General features: G+C 41.2%; 1 protein-coding gene across 1 annotated transcript in view; it reads right to left on the bottom strand.

Moving 5' to 3' along the window:
* Positions 1-15,694, bottom strand: part of LOC115476824 (gamma-aminobutyric acid receptor subunit alpha-1) — a 169,260-nt gene that overhangs the window by 35,995 nt on the left and 117,571 nt on the right. Inside the window, exon 8 of the mRNA XM_030213400.1 lies at positions 9,352-9,504. Within this exon, the coding sequence (XP_030069260.1) occupies positions 9,352-9,504 (153 nt within the window). The remainder of the gene's footprint in view (positions 1-9,351; positions 9,505-15,694) is intronic.

Genomic DNA, 15,694 nt, shown 5'->3' on the forward strand with positions numbered 1-15,694 from the left:
TGGGTTTATTCATCTCCTTTTTTCAAATGTGTCGTCTGTGTGATCCAATTCATTGATGACATTTTCTGTTTATGAAACGGATCTATTGAAACTCTAAATCAATTTGAAAGATATTTGAACTCCTGCCATTCTACTATTAAATTTGAGATGAAGTTTGACCTATGGAAGATTACGTGTTTGGATGTTCATGTTTGTCTGAATGCCAATAAGTTTGAAACTTGTTTATTCTAAACCATCTGAAATTCTGTGTTTCAATTTTCTAGCATGCATCCTTCACATTTAAAGTGTAATATTCCTTTTGCACAGAGTCTGCGTTATTGTTGAATCTGTAGTACAGATATTGAATATAAAGAGAGAGCAGTTGAATTATGTGAGAAGTTTACCTAAAGAGGCTATCCTGATGGTCTGGCATGAGGCTAAGAGGGCATTTTACAACCCCAGGGATGCCTTGTTGCAGTGTAGATCTAAACAACAAGGTGATGATATATTACCATTTGTAATGATATTCAATGCCACATCAAATAGACTATGCAATGCAATTAAGGAATATTTGAAAATGTCAAGATTTTGTTTTCATTTCAGCACAATTGTAATTTAGGTGATCGTTTGAGCCATAAAGATTGATCAGTAAAACGTCCAGTTGATGCTGTGTATTGAGAGCATAGAAAGTGTGGTCACTGTTTGATGTGTGTGGTAATGCTAGAGGGGGATGTATTTACTCATCCAACGTCCGGAAAGAGCTGTGCTTTGAGAAATGACACTAACCAGCTTATTTTCGAAAGAGATCACCGGCCATCTTCCAACACAAATCGGGAGATGACCGGCCATCTCCTGAAGCCGGCCAAATCGGTATAATCGAAAGCCGATTTTGGCCGGCTGCAACAGCTTTCTGTCGCTGGGACGGCCAAAGTTCCCGGGGGCGTGTCGGAAGGGTAGTGAAGGCAGGACAGGAGCGTGCCAGGGCGTGTTTAAGAGATGGGCGCCCTCGGCCGATAATGGAAAAAAGAAGGGCATCCCTGGCGAGAGTTTGGTCCACTTTATTTGGTCCCTTTTTTCAGGTCCAAGTCCCAAAACAGTGCCCGAACTGACCAAATGACCACCAGAGGGAATCGGGGATCACCTCCCCTGACTCCCCCAGTGGTCACTAACCTCCTTCCCACCCTCAAAAAAACAACTTTAAAAACTTTTTTTGCCAGCCTCAAATGTCATACTCAGGTCCATCGCAGCAGTATACAGGTCCCTGGAGCAGTTTTAGTGGGTGCAGTGGACTTTAGGCAGGCAGACCCAGGCCCACCCCCCTACCTGTTACACTTATGGTAGAAAATGGGAGCCCTTTAAAACCCTCCCGAAACCCACTGTACCCACATGTAGGTGCCCTCCTTCAACCCTTAGGGCTATGGTAGTGGTGTATAGTTGTGGGAAGTGGGGTTTGGGGGGCTCAGCACCCAAGGTAAGGGAGCTATGCACCTGGGAGCTATTTTTTTTTAATTTTTAGAAGTGCCCCCTAGGGTGCCCGGTTGGTGCCCTGGCATGTCAGGGAGGACCAGTGCACTACAAATGCTGGCTCCTCCCATGACCATGGATTTGGCTGGTTTTGAGATCACCGGCCTCGGTTTCTATTATCAGCGAAAACCGAGGCCGGCCATCTCAAACCCGGCCATCTCTGACATTTGGCCGGCCCCAACCGTATTATCGAAACGAAAGATGGACACCCATCTTGTTCGGAAATACGGTCAGCCCTGCCCCTTCACGGCACCGTCCTCAGAGATGAGTGCCCCCGGTCGAAAATTCCCCCTCCACGTGTAAATCTACAGGAGTCATTTATTTCATCATGTGCCCTTGTAAGTTGATTTATAGAGGAAAGACTTCTAGAAGTTTACAAATGAGATTGATTGAACATTGATCCTGTTTGCATTTGGGCAAGTTGGAAGCACCTCTTGTGGCTCACTCAAGCAGCAAATGCATGCCTTTGATTCATTAAAATGTACCGTATTAGAATAGTTGTAGTGTACATTATGCAGAGAAGATTTTGGAAGACAATTATGCCAGCATGAAGAAAAATGGATTTAATTTTTTGATTCAGTAGAACCACATGGGTTGAATATGTGTATTGAATGGTCTGCAAACTTTTAGGAGTGAACCTGGAGTAGATTTTTCATATGACTGGCCAGAATGGGAGGTAGAGCTTAATATCAGTTTTGAAATGGGCATCGGCATTTTTGTTTTCTTGTTCATTACTTTTGAAGAAATCTGAGGTCAAGCAATAGAATACTTTATCCCCTGAAGCAGCTTTGCGAAACAGGGTGTCTCTGTCAGAAATCTTAGATGGGCTGTGAAGAAGTGACTGTTGACTGGTGATACCACAGAAGATGAGTACCTTTTCATAATTACTATTACAACTTCATAGCCATTTTTGATATTTTTTCCTGTTTTTTTTGTGATTATAGCTTTTCACTCTGCCTGTTAAAGTTCTTTTGTGGAGTTTTTTTCATAACCTGTGATGGTGGAAGCCTTTAGCTTTATACATCAGTGAGAAGTGTGGGTGTGACTACTGAGGTTGTTTTTTTTCTCCATTTTTGAAAAAATTATTTATTTATCAGTCAGAGGTTTTCAAGATACCCATAATAAACAGGCATGAGATATATCTGCATGGAATTGAGGTAGCACATGCAAATGTATCTCATGTATAGTCATTGTAGGTATCCTAAAAACCTGACTGGCTAGGTGTGTCCTGAGGACTGGACTGAGATCCCTGGTCTAGCCATTTCTTTACCATGGGAATCACTGTAACAATGATTTTTTTTTGTACAGGTACACTATAGAATACTTCCTAATTTTCTAAAAAAATTGATCACACAAAGGCCTAGTCCAAAATGTCTTTAACACTTGTACTTGAGTTCACTACCAAGGCACCTCTTCCTCTTCACCCTTCAACCCTCTCCCTCAACCAACCAACCCAGGCCTCTTTCTCCTCCTTTCCTGATATCACCGAGGAGGAAACCACCCGCCTTCTTTCCTCCTCGAAATGCACCACTTGTTCCTCTGATCCCATCCCCACCAACTTACTTAACACCATCTCTCATACTGTCACCCCCTCCATCTGTCATATCCTCAACCTCTCTCTCTCCACTGCAACTGTCCCTGACACCTTCAAGCACACCGTAGTCACACCTCTCCTCAAAAAAACATCACTTGACCCTACCAGTCCCTCCAACTACCGCCCCATCTCCCTCCTACCCTTCCTCTCCAAAATACTTGAGCGTGCTGTTCACAGCCGCTGCCTTGATTTTCTCTCCTCTCATGCCATCCTCGATCCGCTTCAATCCGGTTTTCGCCCTCTACACTCGACAGAAACAGCACTCTCTAAAGTCTGTAATGACCTGTTCCTTGCCAAATCCAGAGGCCACTACTCCATCCTCATCCTCCTTGATCTATCCGCTGCTTTTGATACTGTCAATCATGATTTACTTCTTGCCACACTTTCCTCATTTGGGTTCCAGGGTTCTGTCCTCTCCTGGTTTCCTCCTATCTCTCCCACCGCACCTTCAGAGTACACTCTCATGGATCTTCCTCCACCCCCATCCCGCTCTCTGTTGGAGTTCCCCAGGGATCTGTCCTTGGACCCCTTCTTTTTTCAATCTACACCTCTTCCCTGGGCTCACTGATCTCATCTCATGGTTTCCAGTATCATCTTTATGCTGATGACACCCAGCTATATCTCTCCACACCAGACATCACCGTGGAGACCCAGGCCAAGATATCGGCCTGCTTATCCGACATTGCTGCATGGATGTCCAACCGCCACCTGAAACTGAACATGTCCAAGACCGAGCTTATCGTCTTTCCACCAAAACCCACTTCTCCTCTTCCTCCACTCTCTATCTCAGTTGATGGCACCCTCATCCTCCCCGTTTCATCTGCCCGCAACCTCGGAGTCATCTTCGACTCCTCCCTCTCCTTCTCTGCACATATCCAGCAGATAGCCAAGTCCTGTCACTTCTTTCTCTTTAACATCAGCAAAATTCGCCTTTTCCTCTCTGAGCACACCACCCGTACTCTCGTCCACGCTCTCATTACCTCTCGCCTTGACTACTGCAACCTACTCCTTACTGGCCTCCCACTTAGCCATCTATCCCCCTTCAATCTGTTCAGAACTCTGCTGCACGTCTTATATTCCGCCTGAACAGATATACTCATATCACCCCTCTTCTCAGGTCACTTCACTGGCTTCCAATCAGATACCGCATACAGTTCAAGCTTCTCCTTCTTACCTACAAATGCACTCAGACTGCAGCCCCTCATTACCTCTCTACCCTCATTTCCCATTACGTTCCCACCCGTAACCTCCGCTCACAGGACAAATCCTTCCTCTCAGTACCCTTCTCCACCACCGCCAACTCCAGGCTCCGCTCATTCTGCCTCGCCTCACCCTATGCTTGGAATCAACTTCCTGAGCCCTTACGCCAAGCCCCCTCCCTACCCATCTTCAAATCCTTGCTCAAAGCCCACCTCTTCAATGTTGCTTTCGGCACCTAACCTTTATACCTTTCAGGAAATCTAGACTGCCCCTATTTGACTGACTGTATATTTGTCCTTTAGATTGTAAGCTCCATTGAGCAGGGACTGTCCTTCTATGTTAAACTGTACAGCGCTGCGTAACCCTAGTAGCGCTTTAGAAATGTCAAGTAGTAGTAGTAGTAGTACTTTCCTGGTACATACAGGTTAATGAAAGACCTACACAAATACAAACCAAATTATTACTCTACCAAGTAGCATAACATAGTAAATGATGGCTGATAAAGACCCACATGGTCCATCCAGTCTGCACAACAATCACATTCATTATCAATTTATGAATGAACCAACAAGCCCATAATATTACTAATAAGATTTTACTAAGTTCCACTTTAAGATGTCTTCTCCTCCCCTACTGAGACCCACAGCACACACAGTCATAGTATATGATATGAATGTGGTATAAAATATGCATACTTTATCCTGATGTGTCCTTGCCATATTCAGGGCTCCAGCTATACAATTCTGCCCAGCACTTACCGTATTTCCCAATGGAGTTGTCATTGAAGCCCACTCCAGCCCATCCTGATCTGTGATGCCATATATGGGACACAGACCTTAGAAGTTTGTCCAGCATTGGCTTCTCTTCCTCACTACTGGTATTGCCATCTAAGCACCACTCCTGCCGATCATATATGAACGCATAGCTGTTGATGCGTTAAGGTTTGTTTTGATACTATCCTCTTTCTATTTAGGGATCCTTTGAGACATATTTTGAAAGCACTTAGCCTTCCAAAGTTCTTTGAAAATATGCCTCTTTGTGTCCATCCCATGCATTTTTGAATTCTGTCGGTGTTTTAGTCTCCACTACCTCTACTGGGAGGGCATTCCATGCATCTACCACGCTCTCTGTGAAAAAATATTTCCCTATGTTACTTCTAAGGCTAGCACTCTACAACCTCAATTTATGTTCTCTAGTTTTACTACTTCACCATCTCTGGAAAAAATATGTTTGTAGATTAGTACTTTTCAAGTATTTAAATGTCTGTATCATACCTCCTCTATATCTTCTTTCATATAGGATATACATATTAAGGTCTTCAAGTCTCTTCTCATAGATTTCATGCTGCTATCCTGATACCATTTGTCACCTTTCTCTGGACCACTTCAATGACTCCAGAATTGAGCACAATATTCCAAATGGAGCCTCAATAACAACTTGTACAGGCACATTAACACATTTCTTTTTCTGCTTCTTATGCCTCTGGGGCCCTTTTACCAAGCTGTGGGAAAAAGGGTCCTGTGCTTGCGGCGGGGCTGTTTTTTCCACATGCCAGGGCCCTTTTTACTGTAACGGGTAAAAAAGCCCCTAGCACACATGGCCATATGGTAAGAGAACTCTTACTGCAAGGCCATGCGACAGGGAGCCCTTATCGCCACACACTGGCTGTAACCGAGCAGTGAGCGGCAATGCCTGATTACTGCTGGGTTACCGCCGCGCAAGTCATTTCTGGGGGTTTTCTTTTTCCCATGGAAATAGCATGCACCCGGGGAGGGTCTACTGGTGGCCTCGTTGGGCCGGCAGCAGTCCCGATAGATCGAGCAGTAAGCCTGCGTTGGGATTACCAACGCTCTGTAAAAGGAGCCCTCTATGCAGTAGAGCATCCTTCTGGCTATAGCCACTGCCTTGTCACATTGTGTGACAGCTTTGAGACCCTCAAACACTATCATCCCAAGGTCCCCTCTCCTGGACCTGAATATCAGCGTCTCACCCCATACCACATACAGCTCCTAGAAGGTAATTATATAAGGACAAGTATCTTGGCCCCCACACACTGCCTGGTTGTTTTCAAAGGTTTGCTTTATTTTGGAGGCAGACAGTCATCAAAAGAGTGGAAGACTTCATTCTCTGAAGATGTCAAATTACACTCTTTCTAGGATTATCAATTGCAGATTAAGTGAATCAACCATTGACACATTCAAACAGATTTAAGCAATCAGTACTATCAGCACTAAATTATCAATTGGGTATAACAAGTGATCTTAGAAGAAAGTGACTTCTCTGATTGAATATGCATATAAATGTTTTGGTATTTATATTTCGATTTAGCTCTGTATTTCTGGTTTGAGTTGCAGTATAAATGATTTTTTAACATCACATCTAAAATGAGATTTATTTAGTCTTTAGAATGGCTGATTCAAAGAAGAGTTATTTATAGTTGTCACATTCATCTACTCTAGCTTCATTTCATTAAGATCTCGGACGCCTGCCAGGATCTGGCCTAGTTAGTATCTATATGAGAGACCATCAGGGAAGAACAAGTAATGTGGACTGCAGAAAAAAAGGTAAACCTCTTTGGTATTCTGCCAAGAAAAGGCCACAGATACTTTGGTGCATCCATAATTACCTAGGAACCTTTTTACTAAGCAATGGTAAGCCCAATGCAGGCTTACCATGCACCAATCCAGAAGTACCACAGGAACCTGGCGGTAGTTCCCACCCCTAGCGCGCATGCCATTTCCGGTGCTACAAAAATATGATCTATTTTTGTTGCACCAGAATTTAACCGGCGGTAATCAGGCAGTGCCATGTGGTACCCAGTTACCGCCAGGTTAGTGCGTGAGCTCTTACTGCCATCTCAATGGGTGGTAGTAAGGACTTCCCCCCTGAAATGGCTGCGCGGTAAGTATTCCACTTACTGCACGGCCATTTCTTTCCCTCAAAAAAGACAGCCTTTTACCTGCTGCGGTAAAAGGGGGCCTCAGTGCGCATCAAAAAAGCACGCTGATGTTAGCGCAGGCCCCCTTTTACCGCAGCTTAGTAAAGGGCAACCAAAAATAGGTAGAAAAAGACAAGGAAAAAACAGTGGTTTCACAGACACCTTCAAAGTTTTCAGACATTACCTTCCCTAGAAAGTGTCTGCTTTTTTATTTAAATGCATAGAGATTGTCCTTTCCAATCTGATTCCAATTCAAAATCTGATTTCAAATAACAAATCCTTTCATAGACCAGACTGGTTGCTCATGCACACAGAACAGAAGGCAAACTCTGACTGCCTCAGAGAATCTCTTCTCCCACAAATGTTCTCATGTCTCCTCTTACCAGCAATATACATTAACACAGAATCTTCTATGTCTTAAAAAGCTGCTTTTCCAGCTTTTGGAAAAGCTGATATTACTAATAGACAATCACCTACCTACTTACCAGAAGAGGAACCTACTACCACTACTTATCATTTCTGTAGATCTCTAGACACTTGCAATCCTGCATATTAGAAGATCTGAAAATCTAGGGGCCCTGTTTACTAAGCTGTGCTAAAGGCATGCTAACGTTTTTAGCTCGCACTAGTCATTAGTGTGCGCTAAACGCTAAAGTCACCCATAGGAACATATGGGTGACTCTAGCATTTAATGTGTGCTAAAAACACTAGTGCACCTTAGTAAATAGGGCCCTAATTGTTTTCATTACATCATCAAGAAAACCTTTTCCAGTCCTCTAGCGATACTTAACTAGCATAGTTAAATGTCAAAATTAAACATTTTATTGAATTATTGTTTTCATCCCACTAATTCTGCTGATTAGTTTACTGACTAAAATAAGAGTAATCTGAAGAAACCTTTTCCGGCAGGCAAATGTAAAAATCCCCAAATCTATCACATTGGGCAACATTACAGTAAGAATTATCTATGGTTTGTATTAGTAGGAGTAAGTTTATTTTAAAGAGAGGGGTCAAGCTAACTCTACTGACTCATAATAATCTTGTTATAACCACAAACTGACTTTTCAATCTTAGCAAAACATAAAATAAAATACAGTTGTGAAAGGGCAGAGACTCACCATGTGTGCTGGAGCTAGGTATATTCACACCTTCATTGTCCCAGAGACTAGAGGTTGTCACCCTAAAAAAACATGGCACCCAGGACAATGCTGTGGTTGTCCTGCCTTTTTTCTGACCCTGATTGTTGCAATTATAAGCGTCTCAGTCTATAGGCAAATTTATAGAATTATATTATTCTTAAATTAATAATAAAACCCTTAGGGATTATAGATGAATGCATAGATCCATAATTCTTGAACCATGATACTGGCTAATACACATGGAATCTTTTTAATTAGAACAAGAAGAGCATATGTATACCCTAACATAACTCTCGATTCAAAATTGGGACTAATTGTGTGATTTTTTGCATCCAATCCTAGGTTAAATTTCAAATATATTTCTTCCAGGTTCCCATAAATATCAATGATGTCATAGTAAACCAATTATTTCACTATTTCAACAATTGTGTGAATTGTGCTCAGAAAATAGACATGACCTAAACTCAAAAAATGGCCACTGTTATCTATCATTGCACAAAGGTAACACAGTCCAATAAGCAGATCTACATCAATCAAAACCCACTTATCTGTATATTCAATGTTGCCCTTATACTGCTGATTTTAATAATTCCCAAGAAGTCACAGAAGAATGATCACAATTATTCTTAAAGTTCCCATTCATGTCGATAGATCCAGTGTCATCAAATCTCTATAATGACCGCCAACATTGAATGCACCGATAAGTGGTTTTTGATTGATGTAGATATGCTTATTAATTAATATATTTGATACCCTAACATAACGCCAGCATGAAGATCTATTTTGCTCAAATTCTGTATTTTCTTTCATCTTTAAAAATTTAGAAGACTATCTTAAACCTACCAGCTACTGAAGACCAAATTTCCCTAACAAACTTGATGGAGCAACTGAATGAATCATTCTCAAATACGGTTTTACATAAATAAAGACAGTAAAACAATTTGATATGAATTTTTTTTCAGTTTAAGTATACTTACCAAACACTGTTCTGGCTGGCACAGATTCCCTATTAAGCCAGAAGGAGACCTGGGACAGAATCACTGTCATGATGCAAGGTAGATAGGTTTGAATAACAAAATAACCTATCTTTCGTTTTAAGTGGAAATGAGTAGTCATGACAACATATTCACCTAGGGACCAAAAAGAAATACATGGACAGTAAGAATTATTGCATGACATACTGGGCCAAGTTTTTTAAGGCTTGATTCTGAACAACATACAATTAAAAATAATACATTTAAGGGAGAGAAGAATTCTGACTACATAGTAACAGTAGTTTATGGAGGTGATTTATTAACATACAGAATATCCAGCAAACTTTCATAGAAAATGTAGATAAATAAATAAGTAATAGTAAAAATACTGCTGGATTTGATTAAAACTTTTACTCATGATTTAATCTCATGCTTAAAATTTTTAATTGCACAGTGTCTGTGGATCTCAAGGTGGCAAAACAATGTGACAAGATGGTGACCATGGCCAGAAGTATGCTAGGATGCTAGGCCACATAGAGAAAGGTATAACCAGCAGAAGAAAGGAGGAGTTGATGCCCCTGTACAAGTTGTTAGTGAGGCCTCACTTGGAGTATTGTGTTCAGTTTTGGAGCCCATAACTTGCTAAGGACGTAAAAAGACTTGAAGCGGTACTAAAATGGTATAGAGTTTTGCACCAATACTAACTGGAAACTCACTCAGTAATGTAAAAAAATTCAAAGGCTGGAGTGAGACATGGATTCTCTGTAGATTAACACTGTAAACGAATGGTGGGGGGAAAGACCTCAGATGCCTGTGAAATCCTCAGAATACTGTTGTAATGTCAAATTCCAGCATCCAAGTCACAGTTCCCAGCTTGTATCATTGCACCACAAGACATATAAGAAGAGACTTGATGACCTGAAGATGTATACCCTGGAGTACAGGAGAGGTGGGGTGATATGGTACAGACATTAAAATATTTGAAAGATATTAATGTACAAACAAATCTTTACAAGAGACAGGAAGGGCATGAATTGAGATTGCAGGGGGGCCAACTCAGGAATAATGTCAGGAAGTACTTTTTAATGGAGAGGGTGGTTGATACCTGGAATGCCCTCCTGTGGAAGGTGGTGGAGATGAAAACGGTCATAGAATTTTACAATGTATGGGATGAAACAAAGGAATCCTCTATGGAAAGAGAACAGAACCAAACAGAGTTTCTTAGATGGCAACTCCAGTAATTGGGAAACAAAGCCCTGATCATGACTGGACAGACCTGGATGAGTTGGAGTGGGGCTTTGATAACAGCTTCAGTAGCTGGAACAGTGCTGAACAGACTTCTTTGGTCTGTGCCCTGAAAACGGTAAGGATAAATCAAGATCATGTGTGCTTATGAAGTTTGTCTTTTGGGTAGACTGGATGGACCATATAGGTCTTTATCTGCTGTCATCTACTATGTTACTGTGCTAATATACAAAAGTTGTAAACGTATATTGATGTGCTTCAGAATTTGAAACCCATTGCCTAGTACCTGTCTTTAAACAACAGCAGGAAAACAGGGGCTATGAAAGTATGAAAGGAAATACAAATATCTTGCAAAACTCCTGGAAGCCGGGATATGCTAGGGTAGAAATATAACACAGTAATTGTACGTTAACATTTCTAGTAACTTGCATTTCATATAAGGTTCCCTCTTTGATTCAGTTTAATAGAAACTGAACTGAGCTGAACTGAAGCAAGCCCACCAACACAGGTCATCACTGTTAGCATGAAGTGCACTAATTAGACACATCCCCCCCATCGATATTCAGCACTATTTAACCGACCAGGAATGGCTCCCTGGTCAGTTAAATAGCAGTTAACCAGCTATCCGCGAATTTTCAGTAGGACATATCCAGTTATCTTCCAATGAATGTTCCCAGTCAGCACTTACCACCGGATTCTATATAACGTGACTGAAATTGTGTATGCAAATCCGGTTCGTATTTTGCATTTGTGTGTGCAGTTTAATGACTTAACAAGCCAGTAAGCTCCGATAACTGGCACATAACAAACAATTACTGACACTAATTGGCATTAATTAGAATTTACGTGCACGACTTGCTAGGCGAATTCTGTAAAGTGGTGCACGTAAATTCTAATGTGCGCTGCCAAAAAGGGGGCATGGCTGTGGGTATGGAATGGGCAGGTCGTGGGCATTCCAAAAATCTACGTGTAGGGTTATAGAATACATGTGCTTCATGCCTAACTTAGGCACCGGTATTTATGCTGTTTTACTTGGCGTAAATGGATGCGCCTAGAGTTAGGCGCAGGCATGGCTGCTAGACGTATTCTATAAACTGCAGCTAAATCTAGGCTCAGTTTACAAAATATGCCTAGAAGGAAATATTTTCAGCGCTGATTTTTCATGCATCATATATAGAATCTAGTCCTTAGCAGCTAACCGGTTATATTGTGTGATGTACCTGGCTATCTGCTAATATTCAGTGCATTGATGGCTAAGTTTGGCAGCCAAATTAGGCCGCCAAAATAACAGGCCTATCTTTGGCTGGTTAAAACTTCCCTTTCTGCCCCTACTCCCTACTCTCCTTTATGTTGTCTTAGATTGGCTGATAATAATCTTCTTTCCTTACCACTGCCCTCTTCTATCCATCTCACAAGTACTTGAGATTCTGCTTTTACCTATTTAGGTCCTAAACTCTGGAATGAGCTCCCACATCAGATTCGGGATCAACCGACCATTGCATCTTTCAAACTCACACTAAAAAGTCACTTTTTAGAACTGCATTTGACCCTCCTTCGTAACCCTTCCCTTTTGCCCAATTTTTCTGATTTCCTCCCCCACTTCTCACTCCATGCCCCCCCATTCCTCCTCCCTTTTTCTTATTTTTTCTTTTTCTCTTTTCCATTTCTCTTTTTCTTTTATGCCCTAGTTATTAATTTATTTTTGTCAATTGCAGCCTTGGCTAGGCCTCATGTGGGTTATCAAGCATGTGAAATAAATAAATAACTGGCCAGCACTGAATATTGGCTTGGCCGGTTAAGTTTAAACCAGCCAAAAGTAAACCGGATATTCAATGCCAGTCACTGCAAACAGCCCAGCATTGAATACCCGGTCTCATTGCCGACCGCATGAGTTAGATGGGCTGCCTCCTGTGGTCTGAATATCGGCCTTATCATATTTACATATTTTGGATATAGTAGTCCTGCAAAAAAGATGAGACAAAGGGATTTATTACCAGTTACCAAGCTGTAATAACCTGTATGTAATTTCCATGTGCTTGGGATAAGTAGTCTTACTCCAGAGCAGTGGATAGCCAAATTGAGTCATTATAATACAATTATGGATTAGCTTATCATTTTGTTTTAAAACAAATTGAAATCCCAGAACCTGAGAACTAAATAGTTTACTATCCTGTCTTCTTCCATTTTTGCATTGTATTGTATATTTCTTGATTAAAACAAAAAGAGTTCTATTGATGTTTTATTGGTCTTGCTTTTTTTTGTCTAGCAGTGTCTTTCTCTTCCATTGGGATTCTAGCTCATTTAGAACTGGCCCCTGTTCACCAAAGTTGCCATAAGTCTTCATCTTGATTCTTCATTTAGATTTAGCCCCAGTTAACAACTACCACAAGCCCTGGAGGGGTTCTCTCCATTGTTAAACTTTCCCTATCCAAGTGAGCTTACATCTGAGCTTGATTTACCAAGCAGCCTTTTACTACAGTGCAATAGATTTTGCATTTACTGCACATTTAAAGCGGTTAAGTGTAAAGCCTCTGCAGTAAATACAGGGGGTGTACTCTGCATCTTGTCTACACAGGGCAGAGAGTTTCCATATATGCACTGCATGACCCAACACAGCCATGTTTTGCCCTCTTAAGGGATGTGTCAGGGACTGTCTAAAAACCAAGAAGTGAGATCCAATTGTATCACCTATTGGTTAAAAGCATGTGGTGAATCTGCCTCAGCTGCATGAATACATACTTTATTGGCTTATTTTGCAGAGATCTGAACTTGAATTCATTAAAAATTCTATAAAAAGCACCTGAGGAACACAGCCGGGCCTCCCATGCCTCACATCACTTCAGGCACTGTGAAGTACATTATAGTGGCAGAAGTGACGTGAGGTGTGGGAGGCCCAGCTCCATTCTTCAGGTGTTAATTGGCTCTTTATTCAATGAGATTGTGCGTGCAAATTGGACTCATGGCCGAATTTGCATGTAATTTTTAGTGATTTTAGAGAATTTTGGGATACAGGGGCAAATCTATAAAGAGCACCAAAATGCAGTACACTGAGTGTGAATTCTATAACTGCATGAGGGCATGCCTAAATACAGCACTTTAGCACATAAATGACAGTATTCAATAATCTACACATATGAATATGTGATGTGCCCATGCTCTGCCAATGTATCTCCCCCTGTAAATGTCCCCTTGCATTTACACGCTATCCCCCAAGTTCTATAAAAGTCACTAAAAATTGTGCACACACATTTGGCCGTGTGCCGAATTTGCACATGCAATTTAATTGAACAAACCAATTAGTACTGATAATTGGCTTAAGCAATAATTGCTGCTAATTGAATTTAATTAAAATTTACACAGGTAAATTTTACATGCAGATCCAAAAAGGGGGCACAGCCATGGGAGGGTCAGGGCCAGATTGGAGGTGTTCCCATAATTTATATGCATTGTTACAGAATAACTGGGATCCATGCCTAATTTAGGTGCGAGCATGTACACCAAGGTTTCGTTGGTGTAAATGGTCGTGTCTAAATATAGTCATGGTTCCTGGCAGTAAGCACCATTCTATACATAGTGCCTAGCTTTAAATGCTATTTTTTTTAGGTGCCGATATTTTAGGCACTATGTATAGAATTTAGTTCTACGTGACTTGCAAACTCACCTTATAGAATACCACTGTATGCTCACATAGGACTTATGCATGTCAGTATTACATTCATACATGTACGTGCTAATTTTCTATAAGCTTGCATGCTAATGGCTCTTACATTTAACATTAGCATTAACAATAACTTTATGTTACATAGTAACATAGTAGATGACAGCAGAAAAAGACCTGCACGGTCCATCCAGTCTGCCCAAGACAAACTCATATGTGTATACCTTACCTTGAATTTGTACCTGTCCTTTTCAGGGCACAGACCATATAAGTCTGCCCAGCAGTATTTCCCGCCTCCCAACCAACCGTCCCGCCTCCCATCACTGGTATAAGTCTGCCCTCCCCTATCCTAGCCTCCCAACCACCAACCCTTCTTCCCCCCACCTGCTCTGCCATATACCTTTCGGTTCAATGCAAATCACATGCTGTAAGAAAACTGGGCATTCCCAGGAGGTACAAAGCATTATGCAAAAGAAATTAAATACCACTTAACATACATATTCTAATCATTATAATTTAAGACAAACTTTCTAAATAAACAGGTGTTGATTTGTTTATGAACCCGGCCATAATTAACCCTAGACAGCAGGAAGGGCCCTGTTTACTAAACCGCGCTGTAGGTGCGCTAACATTTTCACACACGCTAACGCTAGAGACGTCCATAGGAATATATGGGTGTCTCTAGCATTAGCACACACTAAAATGATAGCGTACCTACAGCGTGGCTTAGTAAACAGGATCCTAAATCTTTAATTGCTTTAGCCAGACGAACTGCTTTGATATAAAAAAGAGTGCCTAATAATCTAATGATCCAAGAGACATAATGGAGCTAAACCATTCATAAATTTATAAATAAAGCAAGAAAATGTAAACAATATCCTAGCCTGCACTGGAAGCCAATGAAGTTTTTCATAATACAAAGAGACACTATCAAATCTTTTTAGTGAACTAATCAAATGTAATGCAACATTTTAGGCACTAAGGTTATAGAATAAGGACCATAATGAATTTAAATGGTGTCCTGGACCACCCCAGGAAGGGGTCTTCATGGATCTGGTAGTGTAATGTCAGTTCCTCTAGCCACAATAAGAGGCGGGAATGAAAAATAAAACCCTCTAAAATCATTAAAACTGCTGCACACCTCCCCCTCACTATCTTCTTCTTCCCTTAGGATCCTGGAGATGTTGCGGGCAGGAGTTAGCTTCCTAAAGCCTTTTGAATATTGACCTCTTTAATAGTGGTTTTTACACAGGATAAGAGAAGCACTGTCAGTGATACATCACAGGCAGTCACATGAGTCCGATCCTTGCAATTAAATTAGAAGAAGTGCTCTTCATTACTCTGAATGTACTGCAGTAAGCCAATGACTAAGGCTATGATTACATTTACTGCACATTTATAGCTTCAGTAAATTAGTAGCGAGGTCAGTGCAATTTTGATATT

Source organism: Microcaecilia unicolor, chromosome 8 (assembly GCF_901765095.1).
Source record: "Microcaecilia unicolor chromosome 8, aMicUni1.1, whole genome shotgun sequence".
Classification (NCBI taxonomy): Eukaryota; Metazoa; Chordata; class Amphibia; order Gymnophiona; family Siphonopidae; genus Microcaecilia; species Microcaecilia unicolor.